General features: G+C 46.3%; 1 protein-coding gene across 1 annotated transcript in view; it reads left to right on the top strand.

Moving 5' to 3' along the window:
* Positions 1–16,324, top strand: part of LOC311102266 (beta-1,3-glucosyltransferase-like) — a 182,525-nt gene extending 166,201 nt beyond the window's left edge. The window contains exons 12-15 of the mRNA XM_084143546.1: positions 3,391–3,490; positions 3,967–4,086; positions 14,063–14,207; positions 15,583–16,324. Of these exons, the coding sequence (XP_083999672.1) occupies positions 3,391–3,490; positions 3,967–4,086; positions 14,063–14,207; positions 15,583–15,750 (533 nt within the window). The 3' untranslated portion in view covers positions 15,751–16,324. The remainder of the gene's footprint in view (positions 1–3,390; positions 3,491–3,966; positions 4,087–14,062; positions 14,208–15,582) is intronic.
* Positions 16,325–24,876: the final 8,552 nt, after the last annotated feature.

Below are 24,876 nucleotides of genomic sequence, written 5' to 3'. Positions count from 1 at the left end.
GGTGTTTCGGGACATGCTTGGTCTCGGTATAGTGGTCTACATCGATGACATTCTGGTGTATTCCGCTACGCGCGCCGAGAATGTGTCCCTGGTTCGCAAAGTGCTAGGCCGACTTTTGGAACATGACCTTTTTGACAAGGCAGAAAAGTGTTTGTTTTTTCCAACAGTCCGTCTCCTTCCTCGGATACCGCTTTACCACCTTAGGTGTGGAGATGGAGGGAGATTGCATTTCAGCCGTGCGTAATTGGCCGACTCCAACCAAGGTAAAGGATATGCAGCGCTTTATTGGCTTTGCCAACTACTATCGGATGTTTATTCGGGGCTTTGGCAAGGTCGCAGCTCCCATCACATCTCTGTTGACGGGTGAGCCGTCCCGGCTCCGCTGGTCTGCTGAGGCTGACAGGGCCTTCAGTAACCTGAGGGTTCTGTTCACCTCAGCCCCGGTACTGGCCCATCCCGATCCATCACTACCATTCGTAGTGGAGGTGGATGTGTCCGAGGTAGGGATAGGCGCTGACCTATCTCAACGCTCGGGCACGCCACCCTAGCTCCGCCCCTGTGCCTTCTTCTCCAAGAAGCTCAGCCCGGCGGAGCATAACTACGACGTTGGTGATCGGGAGCTGTTGGCTGTTGTACGATCCCTGACCGTGTGGAGGCACTGGCTTGAGGGGGCGAAACACCCTTTCCTCGTCTGGATGGACCACTGTAACCTGGAGTACATCCGGGCAGCGAGGAGGCTGAATCCTCGCCAGGCCAGGTGGGCTCTATTCTTCATACGGTTTGATTTTACACTATCTTACATCCCGGGTACGAAGAACGTGAAGGCAGACACACTGTCACGGCTGTACGACACAGAGGAGATGCCCATAGACAACACCCCCATACTCCCGGGCCTCCTGCATTGTGGCGGCGGTAGTGTGGGCGATGGACACGGACATAGAGCGGGCATTACGCACAGAGCCATCTCCACTTCAGTGCCCAGCTGGGCTGCAGTACGTGCCGTCTCTTGTCCGTGACCGTCTGATCTATTGGGCACACACGTCCCCCTCCTCTGGTCATCCAGGTATCGGCGGTACAGTGCGCTGCCTGACCGAAAAGTACTGGTGGCCTACCTTGGCTAAGGACGTGAGGGTATATGTCTCCTCCTGCTCGGTGTGCGCCCAGATTAAGGCACCTAGGCACCACCCAGCGGGTAAATTACAGCCCTTACCAGTTCCACAACGGCCTTGGTCCCACCTGTGTATTGATTTTCTCACTGATCTTCCCCTCTCTCAGGGTAACACCACCATCCTGGTCGCTGTGGACCGCTTTTCCAAAGCCTGCCGCCTCCTTCCTCTGCCCGGTCTCCCCGCAGCCCTGCAGACTGCGGAGGCCCTGTTTACTCAAGTCTTCCAGCACTACGGGGTGCCAAAGGACATAGTGTCTGACCGGGGTCCCAAGTTTACATCCACGGTCTGGAAGGCGTTCATGGAACGTCTGGGGGTCTCGGTCAGCCTGACCTCTGGGTTTCACCCCGAGAGTAATGGGCAGGTGGAACGGGTAAATCAGGATGTGGGTAGGTTCCTGCGGTCCTACTGCCAGGACCGGCCGGTGTTCTTGCCATGGGCAGAATAATAATATAATAATATGCCATTTAGCAGACGCTTTTATCCAAAGCGACTTACAGTCATGTGCGCATACATGTTTACGTATGGGTGGTCCCGGGGATCGAACCCACTACCCTGGCGTTACAAGCGCCATGCTCTACCAATTGAGCTACAGAGGACCACATATAAATAGATCAATTGTGCCTTTTTGATGGAAATATGGAGGTGGGATTTTGGAGATATTACTGCACTGTTTGAGTTAGGAACACAAGCAGTTCGCTGCACATCGCAATAACATCTGCTAAATATGTATATGCGACCAATAACAATTGATTTGATTTGTACAAATTGCTCAGCCCCAGTCAATTTGACAACAAGAGACATGCTGGCCACACAAATATTACATTTAGCTCCTTTAAAACTGCAACATTTTCTCTACTCCCCATGGCAAAATGTGTAGAATTGTAGGAAATTGACTTTAAAACTTAAACGTTTCTCTCCGCCGTCAAGAGGAGGGCCACTAAAATGTTTTGCCCGAGAGGTGGGTGGGCCCCCAAAAGGCTAGGGCCTTGTCGGCATCAAAGTCCACAATTCTGGTATTGTAACATCACTAATATGGGAGCAGTAGACACTGTAGGAGTGAGGAAATTAGAGCAACTAGACTAGTGCACAGAACTGGCTCTAATAGTAGGCTGTAATAGTACCATTGGCTTTCTTTCCTGTTTGCATTTCATGGTGTTGTCTTGTTATTCCACATTCAGACACAGAGAGCGAGGGAGGAGGGGGAAAAGAGAGAGGAGGAGAGGAGGTGGCAAAGAAAGGGAGAGAGAGGTAACGAGACAAGGGTGCTACAGGGAGAGACGAGGAGAGAAATTAAGCATAAGGGTCTGTGTATTCTCTGTGATGGTGGTGCTTGACTGGGGAATTCCATCATGTCTCTCAGTCCCGATGGTTGGGAGAGAGGGACAGACGGGGGATTCCGATGGCGATGGGCGACATTATTTCACTGGGTTCTTGCTATTTGTTGTGGAGTGGTCCTCCTGTAACAGGCTACGGGCCCTTGTCAAAAGTAGTGCACTATAAAGGAAATAGGTTGCCATTTAGGATGAAGTCTGAGCCGGTAGGTATTATTCGAGCAATAAGTCAGACCCCAGCTAGTGTCACTGTGTCACTTTCTCTTTTCCGTCTCCTGATGAGTCATTTTCTAGCCCCCCCCCCCCCCCCCCCTCCACCATTGTTTCTACCTCACTCTTCACTCAAATCCCATGCTCCTCTTTCATGCTTTCTCTAAAGAGAGATACTGTACAACAACAGGGGAGATTAATGAAGGCAAAGGCCTACATTCATCTCCCCTGTTGTTGTACAGTATCTCTCTGACTTTTATTGGCCAGGTTGGATAAAGATTGAATTCTAGTCAGAAAGGGCATAATAGCCTCATTGATTTCCTGTCTCCTTAAGCATTCCCCTACTGTGACGGGAATGAGAGCTTTGATTCTCTGGACCGTGTCGCTGAATTGAAATACATCTGGTTTGTAAAGTCAACCTGTCTCCAACAAGTTAACAGACATCGCAATAAGTCTGTCAACAAAGTCAGTAAATGGTTACAGACAACAACCTAGCTATATCCCACAGTCAATCCTAATCCTAACTCGGGATCCATGTGCACAATTATTTTTAGTTATAGTTCTCGAATGAGGATTCTAGATCTGAAATTAAGATTTGGCCCTTTAATGTCCTGTCAACTGATGGGCAACCTTGCGTCCTACAGTTACAGAAACGGTACTCTGTGTGTTTTGTTCTGCAGGCCATTGTGGGAAGACGTTTGCCATCTTGAAGAGGTATGTCACCGACGCGGTGCCAAAGACGAGCTGGCTTCTGGTGGTGGATGATGACACTCTCATCAGGTAAAGCTCTCAGTACACACACACACACACACACACACACACACACACACATACACGCAGCCACACACACAGACAGACACTAAGGCTGATGGTGTGTCTGAGTGATAGTTCCTCCTCAGTCAAAATGTGTGTATACACTTATGCCAAAACCCCTGGTGCAGTGAAAAAGCTGTCAAATAAAAAAGTTGAAAAGTTGAAAGAACTCTTCAAGGCTGCCTCCTGAGGGCAAAGTCAGCAAACTAATTATTTTTTATTTAGTACGGAGGATATTGGATGTAGAGCGCAGTGGTGTCAGAATTTAATTGGGGGATTTTGATGAGGAATATCCTACCAGTGTACAAGTGTGTGTGCATTGTTTGTGTGTGCACACCTGTGTGATGAGAGAGAGAATATGTGTGTGTGTGTGTGCATGTGTGCACACGTGTGTTTGTTTGTACATGCATGTGTACCTGAGTGTGAGTGTGTGCCTTCCCCAGCCTGCCCAGACTGCAGATGCTGCTGAGCTGTTACGACCCCTCTGAACCGGTGTGTCTAGGGGAGAGGTACGGCTACGGGCTGGGCCAGGGAGGCTACAGCTACATCACCGGAGGAGGGGGGTAAGTGACTTACATCTGCATCCCAAATGGAACCCTATTCCCTGCACAGTACACTACTTTTGATCAAAAGTACTGTACTGTGTAGGGAATAGGGTGCTTTTTGGCACTCAGCTAACATCTCTGACACAGACATTTTGGATGCAGCAATTGATGTTAATTGAGACAGAGGCCATACTTTTAGAGCAGTGGTTCCCAACTACGGTCCTCGAGTACCCCCAACAGACCCGAAATTCCGAGACCCGACCAGGGACCGGAGCGGATCCGGGTCCTAAATTCTCACTTTTGTCTCGGATCGAGTGAGAGGAGCCTTGGCCTATAGGCTACTCTTGATTGCGCAGATGGAGGCCTTTTTCATTGAAGTAAAACGAAAGTTAGAGGAGAAAGAGTGTAGTGAAAAGAAGCAGATAAGGGGAATGTCCTCCGTGGGGACAAGTTGTAATATTGTAGTGGACAAGGGTGAGAAGAACATTGGCGCGGTCAAATGGACTGTGTGCAACTCGCTATTCAGGTTTGATGCAATTTAGGTTTATTATCATTTTTATTATTGTAGGCCTATTTAAGAACCAGTTCTTTAAATATGCAGTGTTTTGATTCCTTTTGTTCAGGCATTTTCATTGGATAAGTTAAGTTCGAACTGTCTTTGATTTTGTGCTCCATATTTAGTTTAAGATAGGTTACAAGTGGTCCTGTTGTAAAATAAATATCATTACCCTATAGAGCTCGCCAGCTTGTAGTCCTAAAAACCGGAAATGAGTTACCTCTGGTTCGTTCAGCCATTCCTATGGGGAAAATGAATGGGAAAATAATAGGAAAAATTACAACGTATAAGATCTCCTAAGCCTGTGTTTTCCACAGACCTTATTTTCTGCATTTCCAAAAACCCGACAAAACCTCTGTTCATTTTCCCATAGGCTGAGTCCAACGAACCATGGCGGAGTTAGTGCCTACAAAAAGACGCCATTACTAATGCTCTCTATTGCTGCCATTTGTCGGATAGGACTACAGTAGGCACCTGCCTTTGTTGGTAATTGCTGCAAAATAGGCCTAGCCTGTTAAAACTTTTGTGAAAGTTTAAACCTTCAAACCTTGTTTCATTCTATTGAGCCGTTTTCTTTGGCCATGTCACGCCCTGGCTCTGGGGACTCTTAAATGTTGAGCCAGGGTGTGGACTTGTTATGTTTAGTTTTCATTGGGTCTGTTCTAGATCGTTCATATCTATGTTGGCCAGGGTGGTTCCCAATCAGAGACAGCTGTAGCTCGTTGTCTCTGATTGGGGACCATACTTAGGCAGCCTTTTGGCACTTTAGTATTGTGGGATCTTGTTCTGTATAGGTTTGTGTTGGTGAACCTTTAGACTTCACGTATCGTTTTGTTGTTGGTGTAAAGTACTCATTAAAAGATGTACGCCTATCACGCTGCGCCTTGGTCTGCCTCTAATAACCATCGTGACAGAAGATCCCACCAAAATAGGACCAAGCAGCGTGTGCAGGAGCAAACGCCGGGTATGGAACAAGAGGTTACTCTGGTAGATGTCCTCTTCGGTTGGGGGAGAATCACGGAGGAGGAGGCCGTCCGCTACCGGAGGGCGATGAGGGAGGATGCCCAGGCAGGAGAGGAGAAGCGGCGCCAACTGGGCCGTCGTCGGACAGGCGAGAGGCAACCCCAAGTAATTTTTTGGGGGGGGGCACACGGCATGGACTACGGGGCTGCTGGAGGCAGCTACAGGGCGAGTTTGCGGACTAGGAGAGGAGGCCACCAGGTTACGGGGGCCATTGGTCATGAGGGGGAAGGAGAGTGTAGAGGCACGGCGAGAGGTACTGGGGTGTGTTACCAGTCCGGTCCGGCCCGTTCCTGATCCCCGCACAAGGCCAGTGGTGTGTGTTCCCAGTACGGTCCGGCCTGTTCCTGTCCATCGCACCAAGCCTGTGGTGCGCGTCGCCAGCCCGGTCCGGCCTGTTCCTGCTCCCCGCACCAAGCCTGTGGTGCGCGTCGCCAGCCCGGTCCGGCCCGTTCTTGCTCCCCGCACCAAGCCAGTGGTGCGCGTCGCCAGCCCGGTCCAGCCTGTGTCTGCTCCCCGCACCAAGCCTGTGGTGCGCGTCGCCAGCCCGACCCGGCCCGTTCCTGCTCCCCGCACCAAGCCAGTGGTGTGCGTCGCCAGCCCGGTCCGGCCTGTTCCTGCTCCCCGCACCAAGCCTGTGGTGCGCGTCGCCAGCCCGGTCCGGCCCGTTCCTGCTCCCCGCACCAAGCCTGTGGTGCGTGTCGCCAGCCCGGTCCGGCCCGTTCCTGCTTCCCGCACCAAGCCTGTGGTGTGCGTCGCCAGCCCGGTCCGGCCCGTTCCTGTTCCCCGCACCAAGCCTGTGGTGCACGTCGCCAGCCCGGCCCGGCCCGTTCCTGCTCCCCGCACCAAGCCAGTGTTGTGCGTCGTCAGCCCGGTCCGGCCCGTTCCTGCTCCCCGCACCAAGCCTGTGGTGCGCGTCGCCAGCCCGGTCCGGCCTGTTCCTGCTCCCCGCACCAAGCCAGTGGTGCGCGTCGTCAGCCCGGCCCGTTCCTGCTCCCCGCACCAAGCCAGTGGTGTGCGTCGTCAGCCCGGTCCGGCCCGTTCCTGCTCCCCGCACCAAGCCTGTGGTGCGCGTCGCCAGCCCGGTCCGGCCTGTTCCTGCTCCCTGCACCAAGCCAGTGGTGCGCGTCGTCAGCTCGGTCCGGCCCGTTCCTGCTCCCCGCACCAAGCGAGTGGTGCGCGTCGTCAGCCCGGTCCGGCCCGTTCCCGCTCCCCGCACCAAGCCAGTGGTGCGCGTCGTCAGTCCCGCACGGTCCGTGCCTGTTCCACCTGTGCCTGGTCCGGCACCGGTCAGCTGCTCCACGCCGGAGCCAGAGCAATCCCGGTCCGGCCTGTGTCTGCTCCCCGCACCAAGCCTGTGGTGCGCGTCGCCAGCCCGACCCGGCCCGTTCCTGCTCCCCGCACCAAGCCAGTGGTGTGCGTCGCCAGCCCGGTCCGGCCTGTTCCTGCTCCCCGCACCAAGCCTGTGGTGCGCGTCGCCAGCCCGGTCCGGCCCGTTCCTGCTCCCCGCACCAAGCCTGTGGTGCGCGTCGCCAGCCCGGTCCGGCCCGTTCCTGCTTCCCGCACCAAGCCAGTGGTGTGCGTCGTCAGCTCGGTCCGGCCCGTTCCTGCTCCCCGCACCAAGCCAGTGGTGCGCGTCGTCAGCCCGGTCCGGCCCGTTCCCGCTCCCCGCACCAAGCCAGTGGTGCGCGTCGTCAGTCCCGCACGGTCCGTGCCTGTTCCACATGTGCCTGGTCCGGCACCGGTCAGCTGCTCCACGCCGGAGCCAGAGCAATCCGCTCCACCGGTGTGCAGTCCAGCTCCGGCCAGCGGGGCCAGACCAGACCAGGGGCGCTACGGGGGGGTAGCGAGAGAGTGGTGGTCACGCCCGGAGCCGGATCCGCCTCCGAGGCAGAATGCCCACCCGGCCCCTACCCTCTTGTGTTTGGTTGGCGCTGTCGCAGTCCGCACCTTTGGGGGAGGGGGGGGGGGGGGTACTGTCACGCCCTGGCTCTGGGGACTCTTATATGTTGAGCCAGGGTGTGGATTTTCTATGTGTGATTTTCTATGTTTTGTTCTAGTTCGTGTTTTCTATGTTGGCCAGGGTGGTTCCCAATCAGAGACAGCTGTAGCTCGTTGTCTCTGATTGGGGAAAATACTTAGGCAGCCTTTTGGCACTTTAGTATTGTGGGATCTTGTTCCGTAAGGTTTGTTTTGGTGTGTTAACCTAGGACTTTACTTATCGTTTGGTTTGTTGTTTTGTTAGTGTTGTGTACGAAATAAAAGATGTACGCAAATCACGCTGCGCCTTGGTCCGCTTCATCGTGCAACGATCGTGACAGGCCAAGTTAAGTTCCAACTGTAATGTTGTGTTTGCCGCAATATAATAGAATTACCGGTAGGCCTACTATATAAACACATGCAGTCCTACCCGACAAATGGCAGCAATAGAATACAAACAGTGTAGAATACAAACAGTGTAGCTACTCACTCCGCAAGGCAATTAAACTGGCAAAACATCAGTATAGAGACAAAGTGGAGTCGCAATTCAGCGGCTCAGACACGAGACGTATGTGGCAGGGTCTAAAGACTACAAAAGGAAAACCAGCCACATCGCCGACACTGACGTCTCGCTTCCAGACAAGCTAAACACCTTCTTCGCCCGCTTTGAGGATAACACAGCGCCACTGACGAGGCCCACTACCAAGGACTGTGGCCTCTCCTTCTCCGTGGCCGACGTGATTAAGCATGTTAACCCCCGCAAGGCTTCCGGCCCAGACGGCATCCCTAGCCGCGTCCTCAGAGCAGGTGGCTGGTGTGTTTATGGACATATTCAATCTCTCCCTTTCCCAGTCTGCTGTTCCCACATGCTTCAAGATGGCCACCATTGTTCCTGTACCCAAGAAAGCAAAGGTAACTGAACTAAATGACTATCGCCCTGTAGCACTCACCTCTGTCATCATGAAGTGCTTTGACAGACTACTCAAGGATCATATCACCTCTACCTTACCTGTCACCTAGACCCACTTCAATTTTCTTACCGCCCCAATAGATCCACAGACGATGCAATCGCCATCACACTGCACACTGCCCTATCCCATCTGGACAAGAGGAATACCTATGTAAGAATGCTGTTCATTGACTATAGCTCAGCATTCAACACCATAGTACCCTCCAAGCTCATCATCAAGCTCGAGGCCCTGGGTCTGAACCCCGCCCTGTGCAACTGGGTCCTGGACTTCCTGACGGGCCGCCCCCAGGTGGTGAAGGTAGGAAACAACATCTCCACTTCGCTGATCCTCAACACTGCGGCCCCACAAGGATGCGTGCTCAGCCCCCTCCTGTACTCCCTGTTCACCCATGACTGCGTGGCCAAGCACGCCTCCAACTCAATCATCAAGTTTTCAGACGACACAACAGTAGTAGGTTTGATTACCAACAAATGAGACCGCCTACAGTGAGGAGGTGAGGGCTCTGGGAGTGTGGTGCCAGGAAAAGAACCTCTCACTCTGCGTCAACAAAACAAAGGAGATGATTGTGGACTTCAGGAAACAGCAGAGGGTGCACCCCCCTATCCACATCGACGGGACCGCAGTGGAGAAGGTGGAAAGCTTCAAGTTCCTTGGCGTACACATCACCGACAAACTGAAATGGTCCACCCACGCAGTGTGGTGAAGAGGGTGCAACAGAGCCTCTTCAACCTCAGGAGGCTGAAGAAATTTGTCTTGGCACCTAAAACACTCAAACTTTTACAGATGCACAATTGAGAGCATCCTGTCTTGCTGTATCACCACCTGGTATGGCAACTGCACCGCCCGCAACCGCAGGCGACACATACAGCAACCGCCCTCCAAGACACATACAGCACCCAATGTCACAGGAAGGCCAAAAAGATCATCAAGGACATCAACCACCCGAGCCACTGCCTGTTCACCCCGCTATCATCCAGAAGGCGAGGTCAGTACAGGTGCATCAAAGCTGGGACCGAGAGAATGAAAAACAGCTTCTATCTCAAGGCCATCAGACTGTTAAATAGCCATCACTAGCACATTAGAGGCTGCTGCTGCCTATTGAAATCACTGGCCACTTTAAGAAATGGAAAACTAGTCACTTTAATAATGTTTACACATCTTGCACACTGCCCTATCCCATCTGGACAAGAGGAATAACTATGTAAGAATGCTGTTCATTGACTATAGCTCAGCATTAAACACCATAGTACCCTCCAAGCTCATCATCAAGCTCGAGGCCCTGGGTCTGAACCCCGCCCTGTGCAACTGGGTCCTGGACTTCCTTACGGGCCGCCCCCAGGTGGTGAAGGTAGGAAACAACATCTCCACTTCGCTGATCCTCAACACTGCGGCCCCACAAGGATGCGTGCTCAGCCCCCTCCTGTACTCCCTGTTCACCCATGACTGCGTGGCCAAGCACGCCTCCAACTCAATCAACAAAGTATAAAGTTATGAATATGCTACACATCGAAACACAATGAATATTAGTTTTTTTAATTAGTTATAGGCAGTTTTTAAGGACACTGTCGATCATTTGGCCTCTATCGCTCGTTTATTGATGGCGCTGGCATTCTGAGGTTTCTTCGATTTCTACTCTCGGATCTGAACGGGTCTCTCTGTTTTTCCACTGGCCTTTTCAGAATGGGTCTGACTGTCCTCGGGTCCATTCGGAACGGGTCTCCGTTAAAATAAAATGAATTTATGCAAATCGGGTCGGGTGGGAAAGCCACAGATCCAATTTGGAACTGGTCCAACGTTTTGGACCCATGAAGACCTCTACCCTCAACAGTACACGTTTTTTATTGTAGCCCCGGACAAGCACACCTGATTGAACTTGTCAATGAATCATCAGGCCCTCAATGAGTTGAATCAGGTATGTTTGTATGGGGCTGTTGAAGGGTACTCGAGGACCGGAGTTGGGAACCACTGTTTTAGAGGAATTGTTGTTGTTGTTGTTGTTGTGTGGTAGCTATGGGTGGGATGCAGCAGGTTGCTGTTGAACTGTGGATAAACTGCAGGAGGAACTATATTTAGAACAAATCCATTTAGCAATCTCCCAAACATCCGAACTTGAAGTTTTCTCTACAGATGCTTATCTTCAGTTATTGTATTTCTGCCTCGTTTCTCTGTATGTTTCTCTGTAATGATTTGACCTTTATGGTGTAATTTCCCATTCTCACTTCAAATCATATGTGGTGTTACTATAGATTTGACTGGATTGTTAGATCAAAATATAAGAAGAATATAATAGAATATTAGAATATAAGACAGACATACAGTGCATTCGGAAAGTATTCAGACCAGGTCCCTTTTTCCACATTTTGCTACGTTACAGCCTTATTCTAAAATTGATTAAATAAAACAATTTCCTCATCAATCTACACACAATACCCCATAATGACAAAACTAAAACAGATTTTTATACATTTTTGCAAATGTATTCAAAATAAAAAACTGAAATACCTTATTACATAAGTATTCAGACCCTTTGCTATGATATTTGAAATTGACCTCAGGTACATCCTGTTCCCATTGATCATCCTTGAGATGTTTCTACAATTTGATTGGAGTACACCTGTGGTAAATTCAATTGATTGGACATGATTTGTAAATGCACACACCTGTCTATATAAGGTCCCACAGTTGACAGTGCATTTCAGAGCAAAAACCAAGCTATGAGGTCGAAGGAATTGTCCATAGAGCTCAGAGACAGGTTGTGTCGAGGCACAGATCTGGGGAAGGGTGGCAAAACATTTCTTCAGCATTGAAGGATCCAAAGAACACAGTGGCCACCATCATTCTTAATTGGAAGAAATTTGGAACCGCCAAGACTCTTCCTAGAGCTGGCCACCTGGCCAAACTGAGCAATCGGGGAAGAAGGGCCTTCGTAAGGGAGGTGACCAGGAACCCGATGGTCACTCTGACAGAGCTCCAGAGTTCCTCTGTGGAGATGGGAGAACCTTCCAGAAGGACAACCATCTCTGCAGCACTCCACCAATCAGGCCTTTGTGGTAGCGTGGCAAGACAGAAGCCACTCTTCAGTAAAAGGCACATGACAGCCTGCTTGGAGTTTGCCAAAACGCACCTAAAGGACTCTCAGACCATGAGAAACAAGATTCTCTGGTCTAATGAAAGCAAGATTGGACTCTTTGGCCTGAATGCCAAGCGTCACGTCTGGAGGAAACCTGGCACCATCCCTACGGTGAAGCATGGTGGTGGAAGCATCATGCTGTGGAGATGTTTTTCAGCAGCAGGGTCTGGGAGACTAGTCAGGATCGAGGGAAAGATGAACGGAGCAAAGTATAGAGAGATCCTTGATGAAAACCTTCTCCAGAGCCTCAGACTGAGGCGAAGGTTCACCTTCCAACAGGAGAACGACCCTAAGCACACAGCCAAGACAACGCAGAAGTGGCTTCAGGACAAGTCTTTGAATGTCCCTGAGTGGCCCAGCGAGAGGCCGGACTTGAACCCGTTTGAACATCTCTGGTGAGACCTGAAAATAGCTGTTCAGCGACACTCCCCATCCAACCTGACAAGAGCTTGAGAGGATCTGCGGAGAAGAATGGGAGAAACTCCCCAAATACAGATGTGACAAGCTTGTAGCTTCATACCTAAGACAACTTGAGGATGTAATCGCTGCCAAAGGTGCTTCAACAAAGTACTGAGTAAAGGGTCTGAATATTTATATAAATGTAATATTTCAGTTAATATTTTTTATTTTTTTGCACACATTTCTAAAAACCTGTTTTTGCTTTGTCATTATGGGGTATTGTGTATAGATTGATGAAGAAAAACAACGATTTAATCCATTTTAGAGTAAGACTGTAATGTAACAAAATGTGGAAAAAGTAAAGTGGTCTGAATACTTTCCGAATGCACTGTAAATGTGGGTCATGTTGGACCAATTGCAACCAAGATTGGCCACTAGATTATTGCCAGCTGAGCTCTGTTTAAACCATCAATATGCGCTAAAATCACCCTACAGCTGATCTCAATTGCAACCATCATCTGCCACCGATTTACCGCTCCATAAAGGCGTCCTTATACTAGGTTTGCTGTTTGTCCATCGAGACTCTGTAGCCAGTACACTTCCTCAAGAAATCTGCAAATAATTTTGTCATTTTTGCAGAGGAGGTCGTAGATGCACAATTTTCTATCTAGATCTTTGGTGCGATATTTCTCAAGTGAAATTTGAATTACAACAAACCGTTCATTGAAGAATCCCTACTGTTGACCAATCACTGACGAAGGGGCGTAGACTTCGGCAACTGAAGTTCGACTTGCGTCAAGAAAATGTTTGTGTGCACGAACAGCTGATAAAACCCTTGCCGAACACCAAAACGAACAACAACTTCACAAAATGTTGTCATTGTATATGCACAAACTGTTTTGAACTTTTTCAGATGGGAAGCATGCGGACGCCTTAAGACGGATGTCGCTTTTATATTTTTTCAAGATTTTGTAATACAATGATTTTACTTGTCTGAATCAAATATGCCCATTTCTTATCAAGAGGGGAAAGGGAAATATTCCTGAACTGTAGTCTACACATTTGATATTTGAATCAAAATCGTGATTGTGTTGTATTTTGAATCAAATAATATTCTATTCTAATATTGTGTGGATAGTTGAGATCATTTCTTTAAGCTATTTGTAGAACAACGTGATAAGACTCAGTAGTGAACCTTTATAATTTAGCACAGGGCTACTAATTAGGCCAGTAGTCTACCTTATTGAAGAAACAATGTCTGAATTGGAAAGAAATGTGGTAGGGAGAGTCATTTCGTATTATTTGGAAGTCGTTATCCAAAGAAACAGATGCAAAGTGTTTCGTTTTATAATTATATTTAAATTGTTTATAACAGTCATTGCTGTGATCGATATCACTTTAATTTACAATGTGGTAGGCTAATTAATTAAAAGTTGGTTTTCAATAACTTTCTTTTCGCAGAGTTATTGACATGGGCTACATTTCCAGTTTAATCATTTTATTTCAGTTGTAATATGTCACATTCTTCCGTTTTAACTTTTTCATATTTCAATTTCATTGTTCCTAATAGGATGTTTTTTCATTGGGGCGGGAGTAGTGAAGGCAGACAATGACCATTTCCCATGCCACAATTTTGCTCAAAACATATTTGTTTACCCTTAACTGTGTGTACATTACTGTATTTATACGTGGGATCTTGTTTTTCAACAGGAAAAGTACAAAAATACCTGGAATGCGTCTTTAAATTGTCAATCCACCTTTTTTTCCCTTAACTGTGTTGGTCAGAGTAGTGATGTTAATGTGTGTGATAATAATAATAATAATAATAATAGTTGATTGGATTCTCCACGTAGGTGCTCAATCATTTTCTGTGCCAGAACGCTCACCACACATAAGCTAATGTGTGTTGGCGTGTGTGCGTGTGTTGTGTCCTGTCAGGATGGTGTTCAGTAGGGCCGCGGTGGTGAGGCTCCTGGCCAGTGACTGCAAGTGTTACAGTAATGACGCCCCTGATGACATGGTGCTGGGGATGTGTCTCAATGCTCTGGGGCTCTCTATCACACATAGCTCCCTCTTCCACCAGGTAAAACACTGGCCTTACCCATTACCCTTATGCCAGGAACCCACAGTTTGGAATTTTATTGGCACGATTCATGTGTCACATACTATTTTCATGATTGTTATTTCATGATCGTACACGAAAAATGGGAGCTCTAGAGTCGCTCAATCTGGCAGGGTCAACATTAGCGGATTTACTGCACTTGTGATTTCCCGACAACACAGACTTTTCTGTCGTTGTCGTTGCCCTGCATTTTTCCTGCTGTGTGAACACTGCTACGAAGGAGATTCCACGGCAATAGGAACGCTGTAAGCTGGCATGCACTGTAGAAAAGATGAAGCAATTGGTCCATCTTTCTACACAGCATGTTATCTAACATTTTCTACACCCTAAATGACCATTTCTAAGTATCCGATTTTATTAACCACATTGTAGGCCTACTAGAACACAGATTATGGCAGATTTGACAAATAAGCACTTTCTGCTATTTTAAAAAGACAAATTCTAATCAAAGCAAATGTAACTTAATTTATACAAGTGGTAAAGTGAGAACACCCTTCAGATAGCAGATCCTCAAGATGTATCAGCTGTTATGTCGTAAAGTGGAGCACTTCCACTGCACGACATAGCAAAGAGGTTTGGATGATCAAAAACGCGCTGTGGGAGAGAGCCATTACCTTATACATTATTACCCATTACCCTTACCTAATACCAACTACCCTAACCCATTACCGTTATCTAATAAGTTACCTAAGACCTAATACTCTTTACCCATTATTCTTACCTGATAATACAACATTTCACAGTACGTCAATTTCACAGTTCAACAATGGTTGTTGTAGCAAGGCTCAGGTAACAAAGATACTAGACAATAGCCAATATCCCTCCTTAGTTAACTCCTTACTTTCTCCTCATCTCCTGGGGGACTGGTTCTCTCTGATTGTACCAGTGTATTTAATAGCCCTGTTTAATCGTAGCAATTACAGCAGTCTCCTGTGGCTGATGGTAATGGAAGGTTTTGAAAGGAATAGTTCACTCAAATTACAAAATAGCAAATTGGTTTCCTTGCCCTGTAAGTAGTCTATTAACAAGGTAAGCGAGGCAGGTAGCCTAGCGGTTAAGAGTGTTGGGCTAGTAATCGAAAGGTCATTGGTTCGAATCCCCGAGCCGACTAGGCACTTAACCCTAATTGCGCCTGTAAGTCACTCTGGATAAGAGCGGCTGCTAAATTACTCAAATCTAAATAAGAGAGCAATCCATGCTTTGGTTTTGTTTTCTAGCCACTGTCTCCAAATGCTAACTTTTGAGCATTTACTAACTTTTGAGCATTTGTGACACAAAACCAATGCAAGTCAATATCCTCGATATTAGCATTTCAATAATTGTTCTGTCCCTCCAGGCTCGACCTGAAGACTACTCCAGAGACTTCCTAGCCCACCAGGTGCCCATCTCCTTCCACAAACACTGGAACATCGACCCCGTCGCCGTCTTCAACAGGTGGCTAAAGGACGAGTCGAGGTCAACAACCCCACACGGACTAAACAAGAGCACCAAAGAAGAGTTATAGTCACTCAGACACTATCAGTCTTAGTGTGCGTGCGTGTATGTGTGTGTGTGTGTGTGGAGTCAAGAACAAACGTATTGTCAGCATGTTTCCTCTATCAGTATAAATGTTTTCTATATTGTTAATCTTGCGGAGATATAATTTGGAAGGTTCATGCAAGTCTCTGTCCATGACTGTGTGTTTGGGAACTTATTCATGACTGAGGCCAGGCGCATTAGAGCAGCGCACTAAAATTGACTTTCAAAGGTAATTTACGCTTGGGCCGACATGCGCAGCATTTACCATGAATGCGATCTCCGCGAGGGTCGGGGAAAACGCCTTTAGAAGACACATTGTCGGCTGTCTAGTGCGCAGCTCTGTAACTTGTATTGAATCTCGGCCACAGTTTCAATAGATTTGCATGTTGAGGTTGTCAGTGTGTGTTCGGATCTTGTCTGTGTATATTTATAATATGATATAATCTATAAATCTTGCCAAGTTGAACAATGAAACTCATTTTCTTCTTAAGGACATAGCTCAACATTATTACTACATGCTGTACAATGTGTACTATTTTTATAAAAACATGTTATCACTTAAAAATATGTGTTTGCTCTGTCTTATTGGAGTTTTATTTCTGCCATTTGGTTTCAGGATTAATTAATTACTATTAATTGTGACTGTAAATAATAGGGTCTATGAAGTGTGTGTGTTTTCATAGCCCCTATTATCACACACACAACACATACTGTTCAATGAAATTTTAAATAGAAGCTTAGAGAAATTACTGATGTTTTCTTTATGATAACTTTGATGATAACTGTGAAAGCAAAGGCCCTTGTGCTGTGCTTGGGCGGGACACCCATATTTCCGCCATGACACACTAGCTTTCCTCATTACTTCATAACTTCATGAGTGTTCAGTTTTAACTTGTGTAACTTTGTTTATGGAAGACTTATCAATACAGGCCCAGCATGGGGACAGGGATGTGAATAATACAACTAGGCTGACATGTTGGTAAAATAAATCCCTTTATATCAGGGGTGTCAAACTACTTCCATGGAGGGCCTAGTGTCTGCAGGTTTTTGGTTTTTCCTTTCAATTAAGCCCTAGACAACCAGGTGTGGGGAGTTCCTTACTAATTAGTGACCTTAATTCATCAGTCAAGTACAAGGGAGGAGGGAAAACCAGCAGGCACTCGGCCCTCCGTGGAATGAGTTTGACACCTGTCTTTTATATGATGTAAGGTCATATGATTGAGTCATTCACCAAGAATAGAGCGTCCTCTTCTGTCTTCTGTTTCCCTATTTATCAGAGTAGTCAGGGTAACTTCTGAATAAATTAATGTAAGGAAACTCGCCAAATGCACATTAATGAATTACACTACATGACCAAAGGTATGTGGACACCTGCTCGTCATAAATCTCATTCCAAAATCATGGACATTAATATGGAGTTGGTCCCGCCTTTGCTGCTATAACAGCCTCCACTCTTCTGGGAAGGCTTTCCACTAGATGTTGGAATATTGCTGCGGGGACTTGCTACCATTCAGCCACAAGAGCATTAGTGAGGTCGGACACTGATGTTGGGCGATTAGGCCTGGTTCGCAGTCGGCGTTCTAATTCATCCCAAAGGTGTTCGATGGGGTTGAGGTCAGGGCTCTGTGCAGGCCAGTCAAGTTCTTCCACACCGATCTCGACAAACCATTTCTGTATGGACCACGCTTTGTACACAGTGGCATTGTCATGCTGAAACAGGAAAGGGCCTTCCCCAAACTGTTGCCACAAAGTTGGAAGCACAGAATTGTCTAGAATGTCATTGTATGCTTTAGCGTTAAGATTTCCCCTCACTGGAACTAAGGGGCCTAACCCAAACCATGAAAAACAGCCCCAGACCATTATTCCTCCTCCACCAAACTTTACAGTTGGCACTATGCATTGGGGCAGGTAGCGTTCTCCTGGCATCCGCCAAACCCAGATTCGTCCGTCGGACTGCCAGATGGTGAAGCGTGATTCATCGCTCCAGAGAACGTGTTTCCACTGCTCCAGAGTCCAATGGCGGCAAGCTTTACACCACTCCAGCCGACACTTGGCATTGCGCATGGTAATCTTAAACTTGTGTGCGGCTGCTCGACCATGGAAACCCATTTCATGAAGCTCCCGACGAACAGTTCTTGTGCTGATGTTGCTTCCAGGGGCAGTTTGGAACTCAGTAGTGAGTGTTGCAACCGATGACAGATGATTGTTATGCTCTACGCGCTTCAGCACTCGGCGGTCCCATTCTGTGAGCTTGTGTGGCCTACCACTTCGCGGCTGAGCCATTGTTGCTCCTAGACGTTTCCACGTCACAATAACAGAACTTACAGTTGACCAGGGCAGCCCTAGCAGGGCAGAAATTTGACAAACTGACTTGTTGGAAAGGTGGCATCCTATGATGGTGCCACGTTGAAAGTCACAGAGCTCTTCAGTAAGGCCATTCTACTGCCAATGTTTGTCTATGGAGATTGCATGGCTGTATGCTCGATTTTATACACCTGTCAGCAATGGGTGTGGCTGAAATAGCCGAATCCACTAATTTGAAGGGGTGTCCACATACTTTTGTATATATAATGTATATCCTTTTTCAGTTGCATTCTGTTGGACATTTTTACTAAAGCAACTTAAAGGGATAGTTTACTTAAATTACGTTCAATTTATTATATCTTGTCCCAATCAGGGGCTTTATTTAATCCATATCGTGGAAGTTCAGTGTTCAGAGCCCCAGATCTCTATGTAAATGTGCACTTACACCATTCATTCATTCACTTATTCATTCATTCATAAAAATTAACTACTGTATATCCATTCATGCTCTCTGTCCTGCCCCCCCCCCCCCTCGCTCTCTCTCTCTCACTCCCCCTATCTGTCATGCATTTTAATTCAAAGAGAGAGAAACAAAGTGGAGACGAACAGTCAGTTCTGAATGGTTGATGAAGCTGTCAAGAGACTTAGACTTGAGGAAAACAGGTGCTAGAAAGAAGGTGAAATTGGTTTCCATTTCCAATCTAATGTTGTTGATGACATACACAAATAAGACTGAAAGACACACCACATCCCTTTCTCTGCATCTCTATTACATGTTACGCTTTGATATTGTCATTTGAAGACAGAATACTGACTATAATATCATATTGATTTGCTCCCTCGCTTCTCCTCATCTCTCATCGTCGAGGCATCACGTATGATTTTGAGAGGTCTAATAGAAATTGAGATGAAGAGTGAGTTTCTTTATAGATGATAATGATATGGATAGTATTTTACTTTCTTTTGAATCCATTCAAACATTTCCATCCTGTCAGCACAATAACAACCCAGCAGGCAAAACTTGGCACATGATATCTGAATGTAATTTTCTGGATGTAAACTGTTTTTGTGGTTGAAAAGATTACAACTGTTCTCTGTTATTACCAGGTAAATACATTTTTCATGACGAGATCAGGACGTGATATTTTGCTTATCTGGTCAGTTAGCCAAATTACAACCAGATAAAGACTTTAAAGCTACAGTTTGCAATTGGTACATACATTTTTGGACTTTTGAATTAATGGCCATTTGGGTTTTTAAAAATATAACCTATAAATGCCTATTGAGCTTAGTACAGTTGTACATCATAACCCATCTTGTTTGTAAATTGTAAATTGTAGTGGTCCGTCCTTGTACCCATTTGCTATGAATTTCAGAGTGGTTACATTTCTCAAGCTACAGCCCTTTGCTGTCTACCTAAGTTGCGGGGCGGCTGGAATTTGTTGTTTTTCGAATCCCAGACTGTAGCTTTAACCAAACTAGTTTAGCCCGCTGGGAAGGCATGCTGATTTTTCATGTTTTGACATTTACATTTTAATCATTTAGCAGACACTCTTATCCAGAGCGACTTACAGGAGAAATTAATAATAATAATAATAATAATTTATTGAACTTCAATAGCACTTTTCATAATAGAAATCTCAAAGCGCTTAAATTAGGGTTAAGTTCCTTACTCACGGGCACTGGGATTCGGCTCTGGGATTCGAACCAGCGACCGTTCAGTTACTGGCCCAACGCTCTTAACCACTAAACAGGTGCAGTTTTGTCATTTGAAATACCTTTAACAACCTACCCAGAGTAACGCTCCAGGTTAGTGGAGCTTCAGGGCTTGAACAAAATAGTATGAGGTGAAATGAGTTATTTTGGGGTAAGTTTGACATGTGTGAGGGTACTGTAGTGTCTTGGCACTAAGCATATGTTTCCTGTCAACCTGCTACTTTTGTAAAAGTTTAAATAAATGAAATAACAGATCAAACACACATTTCATTAAGAATGCCTTAAGCGCTTCCTGAATTGACCCCCAATGCTGCTTTCTAGCTGCAGTGATGGATCCAGGCTGGTTGCAGCTGGAGGAAGATTATCCACTGTGCCAGTTCCCTTGTGGCAACCTGAGTATGTGTCTGCCACAGCTGCTTCACTGAAACTGACACCTAGACTGCCCAAACGGGGCTGATGAGGAGAACTGTGGTAGGTATACTATCTCACCTATATTAACTGGCTACTACCATCTCACCTAGATATTAACTGGTTAGTACCATCTCACCTAGATATTAACTGCAACCTGGTTCAGGTTATCAGTCAACCTACCAGGGTAGTTACAAACAGCACAGGAATTAAATGTATTGATCACATCTTTACTAATGCTGCAGAAATGTGCTTTAAAGCAGTATCCAAATCCATTGGATGTAGTGATCACAATATAGTAGCTATATCTAGGAAAACCAAAGTTCCAAAGGCTGGGCCTAATAAAGTGTATAAGAGGTCATACAAGAAGTGCTGTAGTGATTCTTATGTTGATGATATAAATAATATTTGCTGGTCTGTGCTGTGTAATGAGGAGCAACCAGACACTGCACTTGACACATTACGAAATTGCTTTTTCCAGTTACGAATAAGCATGCACCCATTAAGAAAATGACTGTAAAACTGTTAACTCCCCTTGGATTAATGAGTAATTGAAAAATGGTATGGTTGAGAGAGATGAGGCAAAAGGTATGGCAAATAAGTCTGGCAGCATAACCGATAGGAAAACGTACTGCAAATTGAGAAATCATGTGACTAACCTAAATAAAAATACAAAAACTATACTATGAAACAAAAATAAATGATATAAAAAATGATAGTAAAAAGTTTTGGAGCACCTTAAATTAAATTTTGGGCAAAAAGTCAAACTCGGCTCCATCATTCATTAAATAAGATGGCTCATTCATCACAAAACCCACTGATATTGTCAACTGCTTTAATTATTTTTTCATTGGCAAGATTAGCAAACTCAAGCATTACATGCCAGTAACAAACGCTGACACTACATATCGAAGTATATCTGACCAAATTATGAAAGACAAGCATTGTACTTTTGAATTCCGTAAAGCCAGTTTGGAAGAGGTGAAAAAAGTATTGTTGTCTATCAACAATGACAAGGCACCGGGGTCTGACAATCTGGATGGAAAATTACTGAGGATAATAGCGGACGATATTGCCACTCCTATTTGCCACATCTTCAATTTAAGCCTACAAAAAGTGTGTGCCCTCAGGCCTGGAGGGAAGCAAAAGTCATTCCGCTACCCAAGAATAGTAAAGCCCCCTTTACTTGCTCAAATAGCAAACCAATCAGCCTGTTACTAACCCTTAGTAAACTTTTGGAAACAATTGTGTTTGACCAGATACAATGCTATTTTAAAGTAAATCAATTGACAACAGACTTTCAGCACGCCTATAGGGAAGGACATTCAACAAGCACAGCACTTACACAAATGACTGATGATTGGCTTAGAGAAATTGATGATATAAAGATTGTGGGGGCTGTTTTGACATTATCGATCATAGTCTGCTGCTGGAAAAATGTATGTGTTATGGCTTTACATCCTCTGTTATATTGTGGATAAATAATTACCTGTCTAACAGAACACAGAGGGTGTTCTTTAATGGAATCCTCTCCAACATAATCCAGGTAGAATCAGAAATTCCCCAGGGCAGCTGTCTAGGCCTCTTACTTTTTTCAATGTTTACTAATGACATGCGACTGGCTTTGAGTAAAGCCAGTGTGTCTATGTATGCGGATGACTCAACACTATACACGTCAGCTACTACAGCGACAAAAATTACTGCAACAATTAACAAAGAGCTGCAGTTAGTTTCAGAATGGGTAGCAAGGAATAAGTTAGTCCTAAACATTTCAAAAACGAAAAGCATTGTATTTGGGACAAATCATTCACTGAACCCTAAACCTCAACTAAATATTGTAATGAATAATGTAGAAATTGAGCAAGTTGAGGTGACTAAACTGCTTGGAGTAACCCTGGATTGTAAACTGTCATGGTCAAAACATATTGATACAACAGTAGCTAAGATGGGGAGAAGTCTGTCCATAATAAAGCGCTGGTCTGCCTTCTTAACAACACTATCAACAAGGCAGGTCCTACAGGCCCTAGTTTTGTCGCACCTAGACTACTGTTCAGTAGTGTGGTCAGGTGCCACAAAGAGGGACTTAGAAAAAGTACATGGCTCAAACAGGGCAGCATGGCTGGCCCTTAAATGTACACAGACAGCTAAAATTAATAATATATATGTCAATCTTTCCTGGCTCAAAGTGAAGGAGAGATTGTTCTTGTAAGACATTTTGCCACCAGAGGTCTCTTCACAATCCCCAAGTCCAGAACAGACTATGGGAGGCGCACAGTACTGCATAGAGCCATGACTACATGGAACTCTATTCCACATCAGGTAACTGATGCAAGCAGTAGAATCAGATTGTAAAAAAAAACAGGTAAAAATACACCTTATGGAACCGCGGGGACTGTGAAGAGACACACACAAAGGTACAAACACACGCATATGCACACAAGTGCTAGCACACAAACTCTAAACACACGTACATTGTAATATTGTTGTATTATATGGTTGAGATAATGCCAAGAGTGTGCAAAGCTGTCATCAAGGCAAAGGTTGGCTATTTGAAGAATCTCAAATATAAAATATATTTTGACTTATTTAACACTTTTTTGGTTACTACATGATTCCATGTGTTATTTCATCGTTTTTTGATGTCTTCACTATTATTCTACAATGTAAACAATAGTTTAAAAAATTAAGAAAAACCCTTGAATGAGTAGGTGTGTCCAAACTTTTGACTGGTAGTGTATATATATATATTTTTACCCCCTTTTTCTCCCCAATTTCGTGATATCCAATTGGTTAAGTTTGAATACATTGGCCATGCTGTCAATCCAGCATGACTTCTGCCGCGTTCAAAATAACTGGAAACTCAGTACTGGGAAATCTCAGACTTCAGTGAGTTCAAGACAACTGGGAACTATGAAAAAAACTAGCTCAGACTGGGAAAATACGGAAAACTTATTTGAACAGTCATCCAATATAATGTAATGTAATATTTTAAATTGTATATAACTGCCTTAATGTTGTAGGACCCCAGGAAGAGTAGCTGCTGCCTTGGCAGCAGATAATGGGGATCCTTAATAAATACAAACTATGGCATAAGGGAACGACGAGCGTATAAGAGTCAATCCGAGCTAGGACAGACGTAGTCAATATAGCTATTTGTTCAGCACTTTTGAAATGTACAGCGACAGAATTCAGAACATGGGCCGTTCTTACATTATTCTCCCTGTACACCAAGTCAGAACCATAGGATAAATAAAGGGGGCATATAAGCAGACAATGAAAGCTCTTACAATATTGAAGTCGGATGTTGAAGTCGGAAGTTTACATAAACTTAGGTTGGAGTCATTAAAACTCGTTTTTCAACCACTCCACACATTTCTTGCTAACATACTATAGTTTGGCAAGTCGGTTAGGACATCTTCTTTGTGCATGACACAAGTATTTTTCCAACAATTGTTTACATACAGATTATTTCACTTATAATTGTCACGTTCGTTGTATAAAGGATTGGACCAAGGTACAGCGTGGTATGCGTACATAGTCGTTTATTCTAAGAAACACAGACAAAATAACAAATCCAACAGAACGTGAAGTTCAAGAGGCTAAACATCCAACAAGCCAAACAGAAACAAGATCCCACAACATAGGGAGGCAAAATGGCTCCCTAAGTATGATCCCCAATCAGAGACAACGATCGACAGCTGCCTCTGATTGGAAACCACACCCAGCCAAAATAGAAATAGATACACTAGAATGTATTCAAATCACACCCTGACATAACCAAACAGAGAATACAGGTGATCTCTAAGGTCAGGGCGTGACAGTACCCCCCCCCCCCCCCCCCCCCCCCCCCCCCCCAAAGGTGCGGACTCCGGCTGCAAAAACCTGACTCATTAGGGGAGGGTCCGGGTGGGCATCTAGACTCGGTGGCGGCTCCGGCTCCGGACCTGACGTAGGCAGTAAACTCTTCTCCCAACCTGCCTCCCCTTTGCATGCCCGGTCCGGTCTGGACCCCGGCGCGATGCTCCCCCTCTCAGTCCTCCCACAATGCACCAAGTCCTGTCTGGACCCTGGTGTGGGAGCCCTCGACCCTGGAGAGGGGCTGACGTCTGGCCCCGGGCTAGCAGTCCTCCCGTGATGCACCAAGTCCTGTCTGGACCCTGGTGTGGGAGACCCCAACCCTGGAGAGGGGTTGACGTCTGGCTCCTGCTCGAACCCCGGTGGAGCGGATGGCTTCGGCATGGGGGAAGAGTAGACGACCGGACCCGGACTAGGCACCGGTGAAGCGGACTGCCCCGGCTCTGGTAGGGAGCAGATAACTGGAGCTGGACTAGGCTCCGGTGGAGCGGACTGCTCTGGCACTGGATTAAAGCAGCTGACCGGAGCTGGACACTCTGGACTGCAGACCGTCGCAGGAGGCTCTGGACTGCAGACCGTCGCAGGAGGCTCCGGGCCATGGACCATCACTGGAGCCTTCGTGCCATGGATCATCACAGGAGGCTTCGTGCCATGGATCATCACTGGAGGCTTCGGGCCATGGATCATCACTGGAGGCTTCGTGCCATGGATCATCACTGGAGGCTTCGTGCCATGGATCATCACTTAGGGCTTCGTGCCATGGATCATCACTGGAGGCGTCGGGCCATGGATCATCACTGGAGCCCGGCAAGTGCAGGGCGCTGGCCCA

This window comes from Coregonus lavaretus (genome assembly GCF_964263955.1).
Source record: "Coregonus lavaretus genome assembly, chromosome: 26".
In the NCBI taxonomy this organism is placed as follows: domain Eukaryota; kingdom Metazoa; phylum Chordata; class Actinopteri; order Salmoniformes; family Salmonidae; genus Coregonus; species Coregonus lavaretus.
Note: the sequence above shows the minus strand (reverse complement) of the source record. Positions and strands in the feature narration are given on the sequence as shown.